Below are 21,813 nucleotides of genomic sequence, written 5' to 3'. Positions count from 1 at the left end.
ACAGGGACATGCTGTCTACAGACAGCATGTCCCTGCCTGTAGACATGCTGTATACAGATAGCATGTCAGAAGAGTCATTAGCTACAGCTGATGACTCTTCTGAGTAAGATATTACCTGGAGTTTACCTGGAGAGAGTTCCGGGGGTCTACGCCCCCGCGGCCCGGTCTGTGACCAGGCCTCCTGGTAGATCAGAGCCTGATCAACCAGACTGTTGCTTGAAGACTGCCAGGGGTCTGTTGGTAATCCCCCTTATGTATGCTGGGAGGCAGTTGAACAGTCTCGGGCCCCTGACACTTATTGTATGGTCTCTTAACGTGCTAGTGACACCCCTGCTTTTCATTGGGGGGATGTTGCATCGTCTGCCAAGTCTTTTGCTTTCGTAGTGAGAGATTTTCGTGTGCAAGTTCGGTACTAGTCCCTCTAGGATTTTCCAGGTGTATATAATCATGTATCTCTCCCGCCTGCGTTCCAGGGAATACAGTTTTAGGAACCTCAAGCGCTCCCAGTAATTGAGGTGTTTTATCTCCGTTATGCGCGCCGTGAAGGTTCTCTGTACATTTTCTAGGTCAGCAATTTCACCTGCCTTGAAAGGTGCTGTTAGTGTGCAGCAATATTCCAGCCTAGATAGAACAAGTGACCTGAAGAGTGTCATCATGGGCTTGGCCTCCCTAGTTTTGAAGGTTCTCATTATCCATCCTGTCATTTTTCTAGTAGATGCGATTAATACAATGTTATGGTCCTTGAAGGTGAGATCCTCCGACATGATCACTCCCAGGTCTTTGACGTTGGTGTTTCGCTCTATTTTGTGGCCAGAATTTGTTTTGTACTCTGATGAAGATTTAATTTCCTCGTGTTTACCATATCTGAGTAATTGAAATTTCTCATCGTTGAACTTCATATTGTTTTCTGCAGCCCACTGAAAGATTTGGTTGATGTCCGCCTGGAGCCTTGCAGTGTCTGCAATGGAAGACACTGTCATGCAGATTCGGGTGTCATCTGCAAAGGAAGACACGGTGCTGTGGCTGACATCCTTGTCTATGTCGGATATGAGGATGAGGAACAAGATGGGAGCGAGTACTGTGCCTTGTGGAACAGAGCTTTTCACCGTAGCTGCCTCGGACTTTACTCTGTTGACGACTACTCTCTGTGTTCTGTTAGTGAGGAAATTATAGATCCATCGACCGACTTTTCCTGTTATTCCTTTAGCACGCATTTTGTGCGCTATTACGCCATGGTCACACTTGTCGAAGGCTTTTGCAAAGTCTATATATATTACATCTGCATTCTTTTTGTCTTCTGGTGCATTTAGGACCTTGTCGTATCATAAATATTGATAATTAAAAGGCCACAGTAATTAGTTTTTAAACTCATTGTGCTTAAAATATAAAGAAACTTCAGAAAATTATAACTTATTGGAAGATTTAAAAAGTACTGAAGGCTCATAAGAGGAAAACTTAGTATCGGTTCGAAGAAAAGCTGACCAGCAAGGATTGGCTTTATCTCAAAATTTTCAACTCTTATTATTACAAAGTTAGAAGGAAGCAAATATAATCCCAATTCACAAAGGAAAAGACAGGAGGTATATAACAGCTACTGCCTCATGTACACAAGGAAAGTGATTCATCCCACTCTAGGAAATGTTAACTACTAGCCAAATTTACGCCATTACAAAATTTCATGCACTTCAGCCACTAAACTGCTCCTAAATCTGTATAGGATAAGCAATAAGAACATACAGTTGCTTCTGAGAAAACCCAACCTTACTGCTAGAACTGATGAAAGAATAAACGGAAAACACTTATCACTCAGCAATGAAGTTGATATACTAGGAGTGAGATCTGATTGAAATAATTATGAAGGGCTTTATTGCAGATCTTGCAAATAAGGAGTATATTTACTCTCACTTTGAGTATGTCCCACTTTGTAGTTTCTCGCCTACACATTGATAATACTGTAAAGCCTTTCAATGACTTCCAGATAATCTCCATTCCTTAGTCACGAAAATCTTTATAGAAATGTTTCGTTACTAGGATTTAGGTCACTCCTAGTATCTTGGATGCCTTGCTAGGAAGATCCGTATTAAATTTCTTCATAATTATTCCAGTCAAATTTCACTCCGAGAATTCCAACATCGTTGCTGAGTGAAAAGTTTTTTCCGTTAATTTCATCAGCTCCAGTATTAACATGATGCTATCTAAAGATTATTATCTTTTCCGATATTTCAGAAGTAATTACATTTTGCTATTGCTTACTCTATACAAAATTAAGTGCAAAAGATTTTGTAGTGGCGTAAATTTGGTTAAATAGTTAGTATAATACCTTCATACCCATCCCATACCCATCCAGCAAGCGATAGTCAAAAGATTACTATGGCACATAATTGGTCCAAGGCCTGACCCCCAAAATTTTGATAACTAAGCAGATTGCAATGTTTATTTTTGAAAGAAATAGTTTAATTTTACAAAAATATAAGTGGTTATGAGTTATTTACAATAGGCAAAGTCAAAGTATATATTCAGATTACATGGTAATTTTTTGTCTGTAATACTGTGTGGTCGAAATATTTCGGCATTTTTTCATAATTTGTGAGTGAGCTTTTCTCTGAATTTGCATTCTAGTAAGTAATGATGCAGGGTGACAATAGTCTATCTGCCAGAGTTTGCATTAGTTACGACTACATTAGCTGGTGATACAACCTCCTAGGAAGACTTACAGCTCAGCCGTAGCCCTGCAGTTGTGAAATTCAAGAGACTGTTCATTTTTTTTTTTGATGCATCATTGACATGCAGCACCTCCTGTATGACAGAATGATGCTAGATTGACATACTGATGCCATTGTCACTCAGTCTCAAGCTCATGTCCCCAAATTACTAAGTGACACAACAAGATTGTGATGCATTCCCCCTTTGCCAATTCATTAGGCCTATCATGCATCTGAAGACAAATATGAGATGGAATCTACAGGTGTACAATGACTCCACTGTCTTTAATTCTACCATACATGCGTCTGGTGTCTGACACATACATGTCATAATTGATACTCATGGAGTTAAGAGCATTTATGGATAACAGCGATTCAGTTACAATTAAGGAATCAACCTCAAACACCTATTATATTCATGTCGTTTGGTTAGAGGTTCAAAAAAAGAATGAAGCAAACTCCCTAGTTGTACATTAGGATGTAGCTGTCATACATCGCCTGCCTCTAACTTGTGTGTGTTGAGACTGCATTTATTTCCTTCCAACTCTGTCTATTACAGAGTTGGGAAATTCGTGAGAGCCAGTACCTTCTAGTCGGCATCTCCACGCAACAATACTATGCTCAGTTTTTCCTTCCAAGAGTCTTCACTTTTTTTTTTTTTTAATCTTCCGACGTGCTAAAATGATCAGAACTCTTGTTATTCACGTTAACAAATTAACATGGTGATTTTTCTTTGTATTTCAAGCACAATTAATTTAAAAAAAAAAAAAACTATTTTTTCTACAGCCTATCAATAATTACATGATAATCACATTATCTATTCAGTGTAATATCTTCCCCGGAAGAACCATCGACCACACAAACACACACACACACACACACACACACACACACACACACACACACACACACACACACACACACACACACACACACACACACACACACACACACACACACACACACACACACACACACACACACACACACACACACACACACACACACACACACACAATGTAATAACTGTTCCTAAATATTTAGAAATGTTTAGGGAAAGTCACTTGGAGGAGCGTATATAATCAGACGCAGCGCACCTCTGAGCATCACAACTCCAGCATGACTCTCAAGGTATGGTAATGACTCTAATCTTCAGTGTGGGGTGTTGGACCCCAATAATTTCTCGTTCAGACTCTTAGTCCTGTGCTGTTTTTGTTTCCCGAGAAAGCAATGAATTAAAATTGTCAGAAAAGAATGAAGGTTTTGATATGCTAGATGAGACAAAAATGTAAAAAAAAAGATAAATAGAATAATTTGATTGGTTGTGAAATGTAGACAATGAAATATATATAGAGATTTAATGTATAGAGAAGGAAGGAACAATTTATCAGGAAGCGAAAAGGAGCTGGAACTTCGTATGAAAGAATTGAGTGCGGTGCTAATCAAACTGAAAATGAAAAAAAAAAAAAGCATCAGAGATGTAGATGAAAAAGAGACATGTACAATACTTGAGTATTTTTATTATAAAAACGTTTCGCCTACACAATATATTTCTTCATTCGAAAAGAGGCAAAAAACTCACTGGAGATATTAGAAATAATCTCCAAAGTTGTACTAAGCTATTTTTGACTGAAGAAGCTTGTTGTGCAGGCAAGATTTGCGGCCATAATGATACCCAAGTGTAACATATGCGTCTTGTTTTTCAACTTATTGGAATTGTACACAACTTCTAATTTGATGTCAGAGATGTATGCATTTAATAGAAAAGTTGGAGACAAAGTCTGGCTATCTTGGTTAATAATGTAAGATTGACAGAAGAGAAGACGAATAAAAGAAAATTTTAGTATCTTCATTGAAGGGAAGGGGGGAATAAGACATAATGTAAGAATTATAGCGTAAGAATAAAATGACAATACAAAGTAAAATGTATTAAAGAACTGTTATAGACAATGTTTCCGCAAATCGTAAATTAGGAAGTCAGAGGAAGAAGATAATTATGAAACTAAAGGTATAAAATACCAAGAAATTGTTTAGTAAAGATAACGACTGGATTGATCCTCAAGCGAAAAATTGGCTAAATACAGAAGCACTTTCCTTCTGTCTATTAAATAGGAAAGCATTAAAGAAAAATTGGATAAGATGTTTCAGCTAAATGTAAGAGTTGATGCATAACAGCATAACTTAGATTAAGAAATCAATAGTTTCCAGCATTTATGAATTTTAAAAGGCATATAATATATATTATATATTTACATATATATATTTTTAGGTCTTTCTTATTGCTTGCATTTTGGCCGTGGCGGCTGGTGAGGCTCCTGTTCACCATTCTCCACCAGCCTACCCAGCTCCATCTCACTACCACAAGCCGCACTACCCAGAGGTGAGGAAGATGTGTCTATTGATCATTAATAACAGTTACTGAACACATTAAAATACATGTATAAAAAAGAGATGACAGACTAATTTGGTTAGTTATGTATTTTAGAACAGTTTTATTAGATTCATTGCAAAATTTTATTGTTTTAATTATATTTATTAGATTTATATAGTTTGCAATGTACTGTGAATTTTGTTTTCCCAGGAACCTCCCAAATACACCTTCAATTATGGTGTAGCGGACCACTACGGCGCAAACTTCGGTCACTCTGAGACCCGCGACGGCTACAGAACTGAAGGCAGTTACTCGGTGGACCTCCCCGATGGCCGCAAGCAGACCGTCAATTACCAGGACAACGGTGATGGTCTGGAGGCTGTGGTGAACTATGAGGGAGAAGCCCAGTACCCAGCACATAAACCCTCGTACCCCGCCCACCCAACATACAAGCCATCATACCCTTCCCACCCAACACCCTACCCACCTCCCCCACATTATGAGTAAACATCAATTTAGACTCACATAAGATTCGGAATTATTATCTCGATTTAACTGTTTTTTTTCTGGATATTTACCTTAGCGACATGTTTAAATTTTATGAACGTATGTAAATGCCATTCTGCATTTAATAAACAATAAATTCAAAACATATTTGTTTTAATAAGAATAAACCCCTTAGAAATTATAGAAAACTTTATTTTTGTAAGTTTTTTTTTTAGATAAAAGAAAGATCAGCATAATTTAAGTCTCATTTCACTGGGTTTGTGTTAATTTTACTTTAGTCACCAAAGACTTTGACAATTATATAAGATAATATACTGGTCTGGCGTATTTCAGCATATACTTAAGTGCAATAAAACATGGCAAGACTATAAATTTTTGCTAATTCCATGGGTGGAGAGTCCATCATAGACGAGATACATTTTAGGTTAATTAAATAAATGACTCTGAAGTGATGGTATTAAGTGTATTCTTGGCTGTTTCAGTAATTGAGTATCCATTTATCCACCTATTACATTAACTGAAGCAAATGTTGCACGCTGTTAAATGCCTAGTTATCATAGGTTTAATTAATCATATATATTTCCAACATTTATTCTGTTCTGTGATTTCTTGAGAATTTGAGAAAGTTCCATGAGTGTAGATATCATCCTTTATTTTTTCTTGCAGTTGTGAAATAAACCTGCTACATATAGTACGAGTAATCTTATCAAAACCTGAATACAACAGATTGCGCTCTTCTACTTTCATCTATTTTTCTTATTTTTTTTGTTTCGTCTAGTACAAGCCAGTAATACGACAATACAGATTTACTGTTTACGAACATATCATTCAGTGAACTAATCCTCGAGCTTATTAATATTCAATTTCCGTGTAATCTGGTACATTTTTTCCAACCTCAGTTGCCTGTTTAATTCTCTTATTTTTGCAAATTATCAGCCCCCTTCATTACTGCGATTTCAGTGTGAAATGCTATCTAAATTAACTTTCCTATAAACACTTAGGTTTCATAAGCATTGCCATCAGTATTTTCGGTGGAATTCATAATCAAATAGTTTTTATATGAAGATTTATAAATACAATTTGGATCTTGAAGTTGCTAAATAGTAAAGGCATATCAAGAAAGATTTCCTGGTATGGCAAGACAGACATTTTCCTTGTTCAACATGGTCCTACGGCTTTTTTTAGGGATGTAATATATATATATATATATATATATATATATATATATATATATATATATATATATATATATATATATATATATATATATATATATATATATATATATATATGCAAAACATCCAAGCGCTTGGAATTTCTCTATTCTTTCACATTGGTTGCTTTGCATATTCTGAAATCACCTGTTTACTGTGATCTTATTGCATATATATATATATATATATATATATATATATATATATATATATATATATATATATATATATATATATATATATATATATATATATATATATATATACATATATATATATATAACAATAACAACACTGCACTAGCCAAGGAGTCGAACCCATGCTCTTTTGGCCCTAAGGATTGTGTGGTCTGGTGGTCTAAAGCGTCATGCGTTGTCTTTCACCATGAGGCGGGCCAAAACAGCATGAACTCGACTCCTTGGCTAGTGCAGTGTTGTTATTGACCAATACCACTTGTTCTGTGGATACAATAATATATATATATATATATATATATATATATATATATATATATATATATATATATATATATATATCTTTCTTTCTTTCAACACACCGGCCGTATCCCACCGAGGCGGGGTGGTCCAAAAGGAAAAACGAAAGTTTCTCCTTTCACATTTAGTAATATATACAGGAGAAGAGGTTACTAGCCCCTTGCTCCCGGCATTTTAGTTGCCTCCTACAACACGCATGGCTTACGGAGGAAGAATTCTGTTCCACTTCCCCATGGAGGTAAGAGAAAATAAACAACAAGAACAAGAACTAGTAAGAAAATATTAGAAAACCCAGAGGGGTGTGTATATATATGCTTGTACATGTATGTGTAGTGTGACCTAAGTGTAAGTAGAAGTAGCAAGACATACCTGAAATCTTGCATGTTTATGAGACAGAAAAATGGACACCAGCAATCCTACCATCATGTAAAACAATTACAGGCTTCCGTTTTACACTCACTTGGCAGGACGGTAGTACCTCCCTGGGCATATATATATATATATATATATATATATATATATATATATATATATATATATATATATATATATATATATATATATATATATATATATATATATATATATATATATATATATATATATATATATGCAAGGAATTCGCAAGAACAGGCTTTGTGTATATTTTGCCTGATAGTAAGGCTGATGCATGCAGGGGATGAGATGAAAAGCTGTAAGCCTTCTCCCTGAAAGCTGGCTGCCTTGGATCAACGTGTAGCACAAGCTGCACGCCAAGGTATTGTCCAGTGTGGTGAGATTGGTAGCACTGCGTACCTTATTCCAAGGTTCGTAGCTTCGAGTCTCCTTCAGTCAGAGATCAGTGTTTATATATATATATATATATATATATATATATATATATATATATATATATATATATATATATATATATATATATATATATATACATATATATATATATATATATATATATATATATATATATATATATATATATATATATATATTTCCTTCATGGGTTTTCAAAGCCCATAAAGGAAAAGAGTATTTGACGTCATGATGTGATGATGCATACATACACAAACACACATGTGTATACCGCATATACATGTGGAACTGTTTAATTAACATATCTAAAGTTAAAAGTGAAGTAAATAATTTTTTTTTTTATAAGTGATATAACATGCTAGGTTTCAATGTTTGATAATGTACTGTGTAAGACTAGAATGTTCTAAATTTGATGACAGTAAGAATAGAAATTTTAGAATTTGAGAGCCAACATGAATATGAAGAATAATTGAGTACTTAAAGCGATGTATAAGTTACGCATTAAACAAATATAAAAACTAAGTACAAGAAATAAGAGAAATTGATAAAATGGTCAGGTAGGGATGAATGGCCCGATGACCAGTTAGCCAGTAATTAATCTTGATTCTTGGTGCTTTGGTGTGGCTACCATACTTGTAATATTCATCGGATAATTCTGCACGGTCATCGAAAAGTTAAACGAAAATAAATTGCATGAGCGACATGCAATCTATTTTCATTCCTTCACCAACTCCAAAATTAAAGCCTTATTTTTCTAAATATCATCATCCGTGAGTTCAAAGAATTAGTTGATATTTGTTATCGCTCACCCCATACCAATTTAGAGGCAGTTTGGTGATTATACATCTGGTCGTCAGTATAACTTTTTGGTTCAACTGACAGCGCCTTCCACTAATATCGGAAGTACCCGGGTTTGATCCCCACATAAGTGAAAACGTTTGACATGTTTCTTTACATCTGTTGACCCTTTTCACCTAACAGTAAATCATTATCTGGGTAGTATGCTGAGGTCAGTGGTCACCTGCGGTCATACCTGCCTAAGCTCTTGGGAGTTAGCGTGGGCTGTTACCAAGCACCATGGCTTGTTGTAGTGTTTTAGAATCCCAGGTTCATGTGTTGAAGAAGGAGATTCTACTTCTTCAGGAGGAAAATGGGAAGCTGAAGCTTCGCATAGATGAGTTTGGGAGCGAGTGTGAGAAGGATTTAGCTGGTAAGGAGGAAATGGCCACCAGCAGTGATAGTGGCAGCCGCTTTAAGTGGCAAGTGGTTCACAGTTCAGGAAGAAGGAAGATGAGGAGAGTTAATAGAGAAGATGTGAAGGTAGGAAATCGATTCTCTGTTCTCCAAGACGAGTGTACTTCAGTGGTTAGTGAGGTTGAAGGTACCACTGATTCCCCTGCTAATCAAGGTAAGAATATTTTAATTGTAGGTGATTCTCAGGTAAGATATATGGACCATGCATTTTGTAACAGAGACAGAAAGGTCAGACAGAGAGTGTGTCTTCCTGGAGCTGGTGTTGGTGACAGAGTCAGCAGATTGGATAATATTATGGCAAGTAATGGGAACAAGCCCATTATCTGTCTTAGTGCTGGGGGTAATGACATTGGGAAGGGCAGGAGAGAGGAGCTGCTGGATAAGTACAGATCAGCCATAGAAGTAGTTAGGTCTAAGGGAGGGATCCCAGTCATTTGTAGCATCTTGCCTAGAAAGGGAGTGGGCAATGTATGGATGTCTAGGGCAATTGGTATAAATTGCTGGCTTGACAGGTACTGCAAGGAACTTGCAATCCCATTCATTGATAACTGGGACCTATTCTTTGGCAAGCGTGATATGTATTCAAGGGATGGGGTTCATCTCTCTGGGGATGGAGTGGTTGCATTAGCCAATTCAATTGAGAGGGTAATTGATGACTTGTCTAGGAATTTAAACTGATAGATTGTAGAGGTATGGATGTTTGTGGGAAACAATCAGGCTGCAGTATAAGGGTTAAAAACAGCAGTTATTACCGGGATACCTCAGGGATATATTTAAAAGACAATATTTAAAATGAAGTTGCTAGTAATGGCAAACAATTGATCAACAAACAAAGAAAGATAGAAGACGGCAACGAGTGACTAGCTCCCTTAAGGTTTACTATACAAATAGTAGGAGTCTAAGAAATAAGATAGATGAGCTAAGATTACTTGCAAGTGCAGGTAATATAGATATTATTGGTATAACAGAGATCTGGTTCAACCTGAAAAATAGAGAAATGCCTTCTGAATGCAACATACAGGGTTATAAACTATTCCACACTGATAGGGTCAACAGGAAGGGTGGAGGAGTGGCGATGTATGTCAGAGAAAATTTAAATTGTTGTCTTAGACATGATATAAGATTAGAAACATCGAACACAGAATCTGTTTGGCTACAGTTTCTCGAGGGACGTGACAAATTCATTTTGGGTGTGATTTATAGGCCCCCAAACCTTGATAGGGAGTGCGGTAAGCTGTTATGGGATGAAATTCATAAGGCATTTAGGTATGAAAATGTTGTGATAATGAGAGATTTTAACTTTATACAAATTGATTGGAACAATATGACAGGAAATCTTGAGTCTAGTGACTTTCTTGATACGGTTCAGGATTGCTTTTTAGAACAGGTTGTGACAGAACCAACTAAAGGAAACAATCTACTTGACTTGGTTCTTGCCAACAAAGATTCACTAATTAATAATCTTGAGGTTAATGATGAGCTTGGGGAAAGTGATCACAAATCACTTAGTTTCAATATATCGTGGAATTACCCAGATAACTGCAATCAAACCACTGTCCCAGATTTTGGCTTGGCCGAATTCATGGGACTGAAAAATTACCTGGGTGGGCTAAATTGGGATGTCCTGACTATGTGTCAGGTAGGTGATCTTGGTTGCCAATATGACGTTTTTCAGAGCATAGTTCTTGCTGCCCAGACAACTTTTGTTCCGAGTAGGGAAATTAGATCTAACAAAAATGACTCCAAATGGATGAACAATAGATTAAAACATCTCACTGGTCAAAAGAGGGGCATATATAGGCGTATCAAAAGAGGAGATGGGCAGTTAAGAAATCAATATATTCAATTAAAGAGAGAAATAAAGAAAGGAATAAGAAAAGCAAAAAGGGATTGTGAAGCTAAGGTCGCAAGGGATTCAAAGACTAACCCAAAAGGGTTCTTTCAGGTATACAGAAGTAAGATTAGGGACAAGATTGGCCCATTTAAGAGTAACTCTGGTCAGATCACTGACAGTGATAAGGATATGTGAAATTCTCAATACCTACTTCTTCTCAGTTTTCACCCAGGAAAATACTAACGATATTCCTGAAATAATAGATTATGTAGAACAGGATAATAAACTATGTGACATGGTCCTCAGACAAATAGAGAAACTAAAACCTAACAAATCCCCAGGCCCTGATGAACTGTTTGCAAGGGTGTTAAAGGAATGTAAAGAAGAACTTAGCATACCTTTGGCTAATCTTTTTAACATATCACTACAAACTGGCATAGTGCCTGATAAGTGGAAAATGGTAAATGTAATACCTATTTACAAGGCAGGTGACAGGTCCTTGGCTTCGAACTATAGACTAATAAACCTTACCTCCATAGTGGGAAAATTTATGGAATCAATAATTGCCAAAGCAATTCGTAGCCATCTTGATAGGCACAGAATGAATAATGAATCGCAACACGGTTTTACAAATGGGCGTTCCCGTCTTAGGAATTTACTAACTTTCTTCACTAAGGTGTTTGAGGAGGAAGATCATGTTAATGAATATGATATTGTGTATATGGACTTCAGTAAGGCTTTCGATAGAGTTCCACATCACAGGCTATTGAGGAAACTTAAGGCACACGGAATAGGAGGAGAGATTTTTTTCCTGGGTAGAGGTATGGCTGACAAATAGGCAGCAGAGAGTTTGCATAAATGGGGAGAAATCAGAATTGGGGCACGTCGTCACAAGCGGTGTTCCTCAGGGGTCAGTGTTGGGCCCGTTGTTGTTCACAATTTACATAAACGACATATGTGAGGGAATAAATAGCGACATAAACAAATTTGCTGGTGACACCAAAATAGGCCGCTCATTTCATTCTAATGAAGACACTAGAGCACTCCAGGATGATTTGAATACACTGATGCAATGGTCGGAGAAGTGGCAGATGCAGTTTAATATTGACAAATGCAAAGTTCTAAATGTTGGACAGTTAAATAACCATGCCACATATAAACTAAATAATGTATATCTTAATACTACTGATTGCGAAAAGGATTTAGGAGTTCTGGTTAGCAGTAATCTAAAACCAAGTGCATTAGTGTTCGCAATAAAGCTAACAGAATTCTTGGCTTCGTATCTAGAAGTATAAATAATAGAAGTCCTCAAGTTGTTCTTCAACTCTATATATCCTTGGTTAGGCCTCATTTAGACTATGCTGCTCAGTTCTGGTCACCGTATTACAGAATGGACATAAATGCTCTGGAAAACGTACAGAGGATGACAAAGATGATCCCATGTATCAGAAATCTTCCCTATGAGGATAGACTGAGAGCCCTGAATCTGCACTCTCTCGAAAGGCGCAGAATTAGGAGGGGTATGATCAAGATGTATAAATAGAAAACAGTAATAAATAAAGGGGATGTAAACAGCGTGCTGAAAATTTCCGGCCAAGACAGGACTCGCAGCAATGGTTTCAAGTTGAAAAAAATCAGATTCAGGAAGGACATAGGAAAGCACTGGTTTGGTAATAGAGTCGTGGATGAGTGGAACAAACTCCCGAGTACAGTTATTGAGGCTAAAACGTTGTGTAGTTTTAAAAATAGGTTAGATAAATACATGAGTGGGCGTGGGTGGGTGTGAGTTGGACCTGACTAGCTTGTGCTGCTGGGTCTGGTGCCTTGCTTTATCCTTGAGTGGAGGTGACCAGTCTGGGGGGGTCATTGGGCTAATCCGGGGTGGGGACATGGACCTGCTCCGCATGGGTCAGTAGGCCTGTTGCAGTGTTCCTTCTTTCTTCTTATGTTCTTATCTAATTGTTGCGAGTCGCATCCTGCAGAAGAGGATCAGAGGACCCCAATAGCATTATGCCAGATATAATGGTTTTATTGGGTTATCCTAGGTTTCTAACCCTCACGATTAAAAACTTCTTCATCTTCTTCATAATCATCATCTTCACCATCTTCATCATCATCATCTTCATCATCTTCATCTTCTTCATCTTCATCTTTCAGCTTTTCAATAACTACTCTATTCACAATCTCTTTAACATATACGAATTAATATGTCAAAATTCTCTAAAGGTTGGTATCTATTTAAACATAAAAGTTATATAGTAACTATTTATTAAAAACACAACGTTATCCAATTATCAGTTAAAAAGTTGCACATTTCTGTGAGTTCTCCCGCTGATACATAACATCTGATTCATTATTTACTCGTAAGTTCGGGGAGGTGGGTAGTGTACTGGATGAGATGGGTAAGAAGGCTTGTGTACTGGGTGACGGGCTTGGCCCTCGTAGTTCACCACGGCATCTAAACCGTCTCCTTTGTCCACGTAGTTGACGGTCTGCTTACGGCCGTCAGGAAGGTCAACGGAGTAACTACCTTCGGTCTTATAACCGTCACGAACTTCAGAGTGACCGAAGTTGGCGCCTGAGTAATGGTCCACGACTCCATAATTGAAGGCGTATTTCGGAGGAACCTGCAGAGACATAAATCATACAGTTGCAGACTGTATAAATCCAGGGAAAATAATATTAAAACACTTTATGTATTACGTATTGCATGGATCTTAACTAACTTCAAAATAATTTCATGTACTAAAAATAGTTACCATCACTCCTTATTCACTAGTACACAGTAATATAAAGTATAGAAAATATTATAAATCATTGGGCATATTGTATTCACCGCTGGGTAGTGGGGCTGATGATAGGAAGATGGAGCATGGTAGGCAGGTGGAGCGGGGTACACAGGAGCCTCACCCCCGACCACTACCAAAATGCAAGCGATAACAAAAACCTGAAAGCATATATTTATATTTATCACACACACACACACACACACACACACACACACACACACACACACACACACACACACACACACACACACACACACACACACATATATATATATATATATATATATATATATATATATATATATATATATATATATATCGTGCCGAATATGTAAAACTGGTCAATTAGCAAGAACTCATTTAAAATTAAGTCCTTTCTAAAATTTTCTCTTATATGTTTAAAGATATATTTTTTTCATTAATGTTAATGTAAAAAAAAAATAATTTTGCTCCAAAAGAATCTTAAAAAACTTACCTAACCTTATTATAACAAGAACAATTTATTTTAGCCTAACCCAACTAAATATATTTTAGATTTGTTTACAATAATTTAATACCCAACAAACACAAGGAAGTATATTTTCTTCGTTAAGTTCAGAATGATTTTGGCGAAATTATTGCATACACAAATTTTTGCTTGTCTTATATGGCAAGATGAACGTTGCTATTTAAGCCAAGATAGCAAGTTCTGCCTATTCTGCACGACAAACATATATATATATATATATATATATATATATATATATATATATATATATATATATATATATATATATATATATATATATATATATATATATATTGCAAGATTATACTTGAAATCTGAATAGTATTATACGGATAGCCTGAACATGATAGTACTAAGAGTCTGCAATTGGGAGTCCGAACAAGAAATTATTTCTGGCTGGGAGTCTGAACACGCCAGCACTTTTGGTCTCACAGGTCAGTACTTGTATTATGAGCAAAACAGTTCTGAAAATCTGGACAAGGCTTTTCTGGGAGGCTGTACAAGACGGTACCAGAAGCTTTTACACTACATTACTAAAAATCTAAATAAGGTAGAACAGGTAACTAAAAGAACACACTGAAGATGAGACACGTATTTCCAAACCTTGAGGGCCATGCTGGAGTTGTGTTGGTGAAGAGAATTCTGTCTCTGTTTAAATAGCGCTAAACAAAATTACTTTCTCCTTGACAATTCAAGTTACTTAGGGATAGTTTTCATGTGGTGTGTGTGGCCAGTTACTTTTCCGGGTTGCGAATGATACGTTCAGTGTATTTCTATAATTACTCTTATCATATTTGCTGACTATCAAGAGACATCATAGAATAGATGTTTGAAGCTGATTGTACATCTGTGGTAAAATATTTCGACAAGTATGTCTTTGTATTGGACTGATGAAGCCACTGTGTGGCGAAACGTTTCTTCAATAAAGATACCTAAGTGTTGCACATGTGTCTAATTTAACAACTTCTCGGTTGTTTGAACCATTTATCTACAATATTTTGTTAGAACACTATTTTCCTTTGAGTGGAGCTTTACGAAGTCCCTGTTAAGCTCTAAACATTGTTACCGTTGTCGTGATAAAAGAGTTTCTTAACTTGCATTTTTGTCTATACACATACTGGTAGCTAAAGGGACACAAGTGCAACTAATGCAAAATTTTACTGTAGCAACGTTTGGCTCTTCAACACCTTGACAAACCTGGAGAGCGAAACGTTGCCACAGTAAAAATTTTCATTAGTTGCACATGTGTCCTTTAACCTAACATTGTCGCTAATTCTACCAATATTATTACTATTCAATTCAATTCAAAGTTTATTCTTTATAAGGATTACAATGCTGAGTTTACAGAAATTCGGTTACTGTTTGGTTTACATGTAGTAAAATTGTGATTACAGAGTGTACCACTAGAACGCTTAGCATGGCTAGGCATTTCGGGCATATAGGCATATAGGTATATACATATAGGTATACTATATACATATAGGTAGTAGGTTGGTAGACAGCAACCACCCAGGGAAGTACTACCGTCCTGCTAGATGACTGTGAAACAAAAAACCTATAACTGTTTTGCATGATGGTAGGATTGCTGGTTTCTTTTTCTGTCTCATAAACACGCTAGATAACAGGGATATCTTGCTACTCCTGCTTACACTTTGGTCACGCTTCACAGGCACGCACATGCATATATATATACATACATCTGGGTTTTTCTCCTTTTTCTAAATAGCTCTTGTTCTTCTTTATTTCTTCTATTGTCCATGGGGAAGTGGAAAAGAAACTTTCCTCCGTAAGCCATGCGTGTCGTATGAGGCGACTAAAATGCCGGGAGCAATGGGCTAGTAACCCCTTCTCCTGTAGACATTTACTAAAAAAGAGAAGAAGAAAAACTTTATAAAACTGGGATGCTTAAATGTGCGTGGATGTAGTGCGGATGACAAGAAACAGATGATTGCTGATGTTATGAGTGAAAAGAAGTTGGATGTCCTGGCCCTAAGCGAAACAAAGTTGAAGGGGGTAGGAGAGTTTCAGTGGGGGGAAATAAATGGGATTAAATCTGGAGTATCTGAGAGAGTTAGAGCAAAGGAAGGGGTAGCAGTAATGTTAAATGATCAGTTATGGAAGGAGAAAAGAGAATATGAATGTGTAAATTCAAGAATTATGTGGATTAAAGTAAAGGTTGGATGCGAGAAGTGGGTCATAATAAGCGTGTATGCACCTGGAGAAGAGAGGAATGCAGAGGAGAGAGAGAGATTTTGGGAGATGTTAAGTGAATGTATAGGAGCCTTTGAACCAAGCGAGAGAGTAATTATGGCAGGGGACCTGAATGCTAAAGTAGGAGAAACTTTTAGAGAGGGTGTGGTAGGTAAGTTTGGGGTGCCAGGTGTAAATGATAATGGGAGCCCTTTGATTGAACTTTGTATAGAAAGGGGTTTAGTTATAGGTAATACATATTTTAAGAAAAAGAGGATAAATATGTATACAAGATATGATGTAGGGCGAAATGTCAGTAGTTTGTTGGATCATGTATTGGTAGATAAAAGACTGTTGAGTAGACTTCAGGATGTACATGTTTATAGAGGGGCCACAGATATATCAGATCACTTTCTAGTTGTAGCTACACTGAGAGAAAAAGGTAGATGGGATACAAGGAGAATAGAAGCGTCAGGGAAGAGAGAGGTGAAGGTTTATAAACTAAAGAGGAGGCAGTTAGGGTAAGATATAAACAGCTATTGGAAGATAGATGGGCTAATGAGAGCATAGGCAATGGGGTCGAAGAGGTATGGGGAAGGTTTAAAAATGTAGTGTTAGAGTGTTCAGCAGAAGTTTGTGGTTACAGGAAAGTGCGTGCAGGAGGGAAGAGGAGCGATTGGTGGAATGATGATGTAAGGAGAGTAGTAAGGGAGAAAAAGTTAGCATATGAGAAGTTTTTACAAAGTAGAAGTGATGCAAGGAGGGAAGAGTATATGGAGAAAAAGAGAGAGGTTAAGAGAGTGGTGAAGCACTGTAAAAAGAGAGCAAATGAGAGAGTGGGTGAGATGTTATCAACAAATTTTGTTGAAAATAAGAAAAAGTTTTGGAGTGAGATTAACAAGTTAAGAAAGCCTAGAGAACAAATGGATTTGTCAGTTAAAAATAGGAGAGGAGAGTTATTAAATGGAGAGTTAGAGGTATTGGGAAGATGGAGGGAATATTTTGAGGAATTGTTAAATGTTGATGAAGATAGGGAAGCTGTGATTTCGTGTATAGGGCAAGGAGGAATAACATCTTGTAGGAGTGAGGAAGAGCCAGTTGTGAGTGTGGGGGAAGTTCGTGAGGCAGTAGGTAAAATGAAAGGGGGTAAGGCAGCCGGGATTGATGGGATAAAGATAGAAATGTTAAAAGCAGGTGGGGATATAGTTTTGGAGTGGTTGGTGCAATTATTTAATAAATGTATGGAAGAGGGTAAGGTACCTAGGGATTGGCAGAGAGCATGCATAGTTCCTTTGTATAAAGGCAAAGGGGATAAAAGAGAGTGCAAAAATTATAGGGGGATAAGTCTGTTGAGTGTACCTGGTAAAGTGTATGGTAGAGTTATAATTGAAAGAATTAAGAGTAAGACGGAGAATAGGATAGCAGATGAACAAGGAGGCTTTAGGAAAGGTAGGGGGTGTGTGGACCAGGTGTTTACAGTGAAACATATAAGTGAACAGTATTTAGATAAGGTTAAAGAGGTCTTTGTGGCATTTATGGATTTGGAAAAGGCGTATGACAGGGTGGATAGGGGGGCAATGTGGCAGATGTTGCAAGTGTATGGTGTAGGAGGTAGGTTACTGAAAGCAGTGAAGAGTTTTTACGAGGATAGTGAGGCTCAAGTTAGAGTATGTAGGAAAGAGGGAAATTTTTTCCCAGTAAAAGTAGGCCTTAGACAAGGATGTGTGATGTCACCGTGGTTGTTTAATATATTTATAGATGGGGTTGTAAGGGAAGTAAATGCGAGGGTCTTGGCAAGAGGCGTGGAGTTAAAAGATAAAGAATCACACACAAAGTGGGAGTTGTCACAGCTGCTCTTTGCTGATGACACTGTGCTCTTGGGAGATTCTGAAGAGAAGTTGCAGAGATTGGTGGATGAATTTGGTAGGGTGTGCAAAAGAAGAAAATTAAAGGTGAATACAGGAAAGAGTAAGGTTATGAGGATAACAAAAAGATTAGGTGATGAAAGATTGAATATCAGATTGGAGGGAGAGAGTATGGAGGAGGTGAACGTATTCAGATATTTGGGAGTGGGCGTGTCAGCGGATGGGTCTATGAAAGATGAGGTGAATCATAGAATTGATGAGGGAAAAAGAGTGAGTGGTGCACTTAGGAGTCTGTGGAGACAAAGAACTTTGTCCTTGGAGGCAAAGAGGGGAATGTATGAGAGTATAGTTTTACCAACGCTCTTATATGGGTGTGAAGCGTGGGTGATGAATGTTGCAGCGAGGAGAAGGCTGGAGGCAGTGGAGATGTCATGTCTGAGGGCAATGTGTGGTGTGAATATAATGCAGAGAATTCGTAGTTTGGAAGTTAGGAGGAGGTGCGGGATTACCAAAACTGTTGTCCAGAGGGCTGAGGAAGGGTTGTTGAGGTGGTTCGGACATGTAGAGAGAATGGAGCGAAACAGAATGACTTCAAGAGTGTATCAGTCTGTAGTGGAAGGAAGGCGGGGTAGGGGTCGGCCTAGGAAAGGTTGGAGGGAGGGGGTAAAGGAGGTTTTGTGTGCGAGGGGCTTGGACTTCCAGCAGGCATGCATGAGCGTGTTTGATAGGAGTGAATGGAGACAAATGGTTTTTAATACTTGACGTGCTGTTGGAGTGTGAGCAAAGTAACATTTATGAAGGGATTCTGGGAAACCGGCAGGCCGGACTTGAGTCCTGGAGATGGGAAGTACAGTGCCTGCACTCTGAAGGAGGGGTGTTAATGTTGCAGTTTAAAAACTGTAGTGTAAAGCACCTTTCTGGCAAGACAGTGATGGAGTGAATGATGGTGAAAGTTTTTCTTTTTCGGGCCACCCTGCCTTGGTGGGAATCGGCCAGTGTGATAATAAAAAAAAAATATAACTTAATATTTGCCTCTTGTTGGTTCTGGCCACTTACAGATCATATTTTAATAACGAAGTACAGATAGCTATAGAGAAGACGAAGTTATTAGAAAACCAAAAAATAAAAACAGTTTGATAAAAACAGGCTAACAATTATTAGAAATTTTATTAAAAAATATTTGTTTTTCTGTCTAACATAACAAATCTATAACATTCTTCCAGATATGTATTTTAATAATCAGTAATTTTAAAATGACAGTGTAACATCTGCCTCGTAAGAGCATTTTTCCACATTTACGTTGTTATTACTGCCCCTAAATATCTTGAAAATTTTGGGGAAAGTGACTCGGTGAAGCGCTATATAAACAGTGGCAGAACTCTTCTCACTATTAGATCTTCAGCATGGCCCTCAAGGTACGGAAATGTTTGTCTTGTCTTCAGTCTGCTGTGTTGCATCCAAGTACAGTGCTGCAGCCAAGTACAGTCGTGTTCAGACTCTGAGGACTGATTATTCAGTCTGCCAATACTGCCATGTTCAGAACTACTGAAGTAAAGGACTTGTCAATTATGAGTTAAAGTTTTTAGATGCTGGATAATAAGGTAGAATTTATAAGTAAATTGATGGATTTTATTGAGAAGTTCTTAAACTTTAATGATGAAATGAGAGTAGTTTTCATTCTTATGATATGAAGGAACTGTAGTTGTTTAAAAGAGGTAGCAACAGGATTTGATGTTGGAGCAAGAGGTTGAAGCAGTAAGCAGGTTAATAATGGATGAAAATAGAAGACATAGATGAGATTAATTTTGATATGCTAGAAACAGTTGGAGATAAAATATTTATACAATTGTAACGTATGTGTGAGGAAAGAGAAGGCTTGGCAGACAATGTTTATTAGTTCCACTGAAAAAGGATTTCAAAAGAGGACCAGAAGGTAAGAATTACTGGGAGGTAAACCTTTTGGGTATTAGTTAAGTGTTTGGCAATTTTATTTATTATTTAATATTGCAGAGGAAGGACAATTGCACTGAAAAAATATGTATCCTCTGAAGATATGTGTGTAAGCACATGAAAGCACTAAGTTTTTTTTTTTCCTGTTTTCACTGTGGTATTTTTGTCATTGAAAAGCATCTGAATGGTTTCAGGTTTACGTTATCGCTTGCGTTTTGATGATGGTAGCTGGTGAGCCACCTGTGCACCATGCTCCACCTGCCTATCATGCACCCCACCACCAGCCTCATTACCCTGAGGTGAGGAAGTCTGATCATGGTTTATAAACAACATACAGTTTCTATTACTGTATATATATGTCTGCTAATGCTAATAATATTTGTTTTATGAATAGTTTTTGTAATACATTTATTAACATAGTTGCAGTAAGTAATTATTATGTCTTAATATTATCTTCACAAGAACTTTAAAATCTGCAATTATTTATTGTACGAAGTATGTCTCTCTAGGTTCCTCCCAAATATGCTTTCAACTATGGCGTGGTGGATCACTACTCAGGCGCCAACTTCGGTCATTCAGAAACCCGCGACGGCTACAAGACCGAAGGTACCTACAACGTGGACCTTCCCGACGGCCGCAAGCAAACCGTCAACTACGCAGACAACGGTCATGGTCTGGAAGCTGTGGTGAACTACGAGGGAGAAGCCCATCACCCAGAGTACAAGCCTGCATACAAGCCACAGTACAGGCCTGAGCACAAGCCAGTGTACGTGCCTTAGTGCAAGGCCACCTAACCAGCCAAAAACCTTACCCACCCTCTTCATACTTTGAATAAACATCAAATCCTATGTTATGTGTTATGTGTGATGTTTATGTAGGTGTGAGGCTACCTCTGTGGACTTAATAAACAGTACCTTCACAAACATTTTTTTTTTCTAAATGTGAAACCTTCGTAAATTGTTTGCATTTTGTGTTTATGGGGAAATGAAGATCACCAACATCATGAGAACATCATGGAATGAGGATCGAATCCATGGCAAGCTAATCTTTAATTATTATTATTATTATTATTATTATTATTATTATTATTATTATTATTATTATTATTATTATTATTATTATTATCAAAACTAAGCGCTAAGCCACCAGCATCATACAGCGCTGTACTGTATGGCCCTGACTGTATCTCATTATATGCATTATGACATATTAATGTATATTTTTTTAGTCAGTCATTGGTAGAACTATTAATGGAGTTAGACTTTATTAGTTTTAAGCCGAGTAAATAAAAAATAGGTTGGAGTTAAATGAGAGATTTTTAAGAG

The 21,813-nt window shown here is 37.2% G+C and overlaps 2 protein-coding genes across 2 annotated transcripts; both read left to right on the top strand.

Moving 5' to 3' along the window:
- The first annotated feature begins 26 nt into the window (after positions 1-26).
- On the top strand, positions 27-5,664 carry LOC138854225 (cuticle protein 7-like). Its single transcript, XM_070096235.1, has 4 exons — positions 27-103; positions 4,638-4,710; positions 4,972-5,082; positions 5,284-5,664. The coding sequence occupies exons 1-4, from the start codon at positions 27-29 to the stop codon at positions 5,578-5,580; spliced, it is 558 nt and encodes a 185-aa protein (XP_069952336.1). The 3' UTR covers positions 5,581-5,664.
- Positions 5,665-20,686: 15,022 nt separating this feature from the next.
- Positions 20,687-21,387, top strand: LOC128692411 (pro-resilin-like). Its single transcript, XM_053781580.2, has 2 exons — positions 20,687-20,787; positions 20,998-21,387. The coding sequence occupies exons 1-2, from the start codon at positions 20,707-20,709 to the stop codon at positions 21,265-21,267; spliced, it is 351 nt and encodes a 116-aa protein (XP_053637555.1). The 5' UTR covers positions 20,687-20,706; the 3' UTR covers positions 21,268-21,387.
- The last annotated feature ends 426 nt before the right edge of the window (positions 21,388-21,813 follow it).

This window comes from Cherax quadricarinatus, chromosome 53 (assembly GCF_038502225.1).
Source record: "Cherax quadricarinatus isolate ZL_2023a chromosome 53, ASM3850222v1, whole genome shotgun sequence".
In the NCBI taxonomy this organism is placed as follows: Eukaryota; Metazoa; Arthropoda; class Malacostraca; order Decapoda; family Parastacidae; genus Cherax; species Cherax quadricarinatus.
Note: the sequence above shows the minus strand (reverse complement) of the source record. Positions and strands in the feature narration are given on the sequence as shown.

What these genes read in the sequence shown, in the direction of transcription:
- LOC138854225 (XM_070096235.1), top strand. Translation starts at nt 27, where the DNA reads ATGTCCCTGCCTGTAGACATGCTGTATACAGATAGCATGTCAGAAGAG. An exon ending in AGATAATTATGAAACTAAAG is followed by an intron (nt 4,711 to 4,971) that starts GTATAAAATACC and finishes ATATATTTTTAG; the next exon opens with GTCTTTCTTATTGCTTGCAT. An exon ending in ACAAGCCGCACTACCCAGAG is followed by an intron (nt 5,083 to 5,283) that starts GTGAGGAAGATG and finishes TTGTTTTCCCAG; the next exon opens with GAACCTCCCAAATACACCTT.
- LOC128692411 (XM_053781580.2), top strand. Translation starts at nt 20,707, where the DNA reads ATGATGGTAGCTGGTGAGCCACCTGTGCACCATGCTCCACCTGCCTAT. An exon ending in ACCAGCCTCATTACCCTGAG is followed by an intron (nt 20,788 to 20,997) that starts GTGAGGAAGTCT and finishes ATGTCTCTCTAG; the next exon opens with GTTCCTCCCAAATATGCTTT.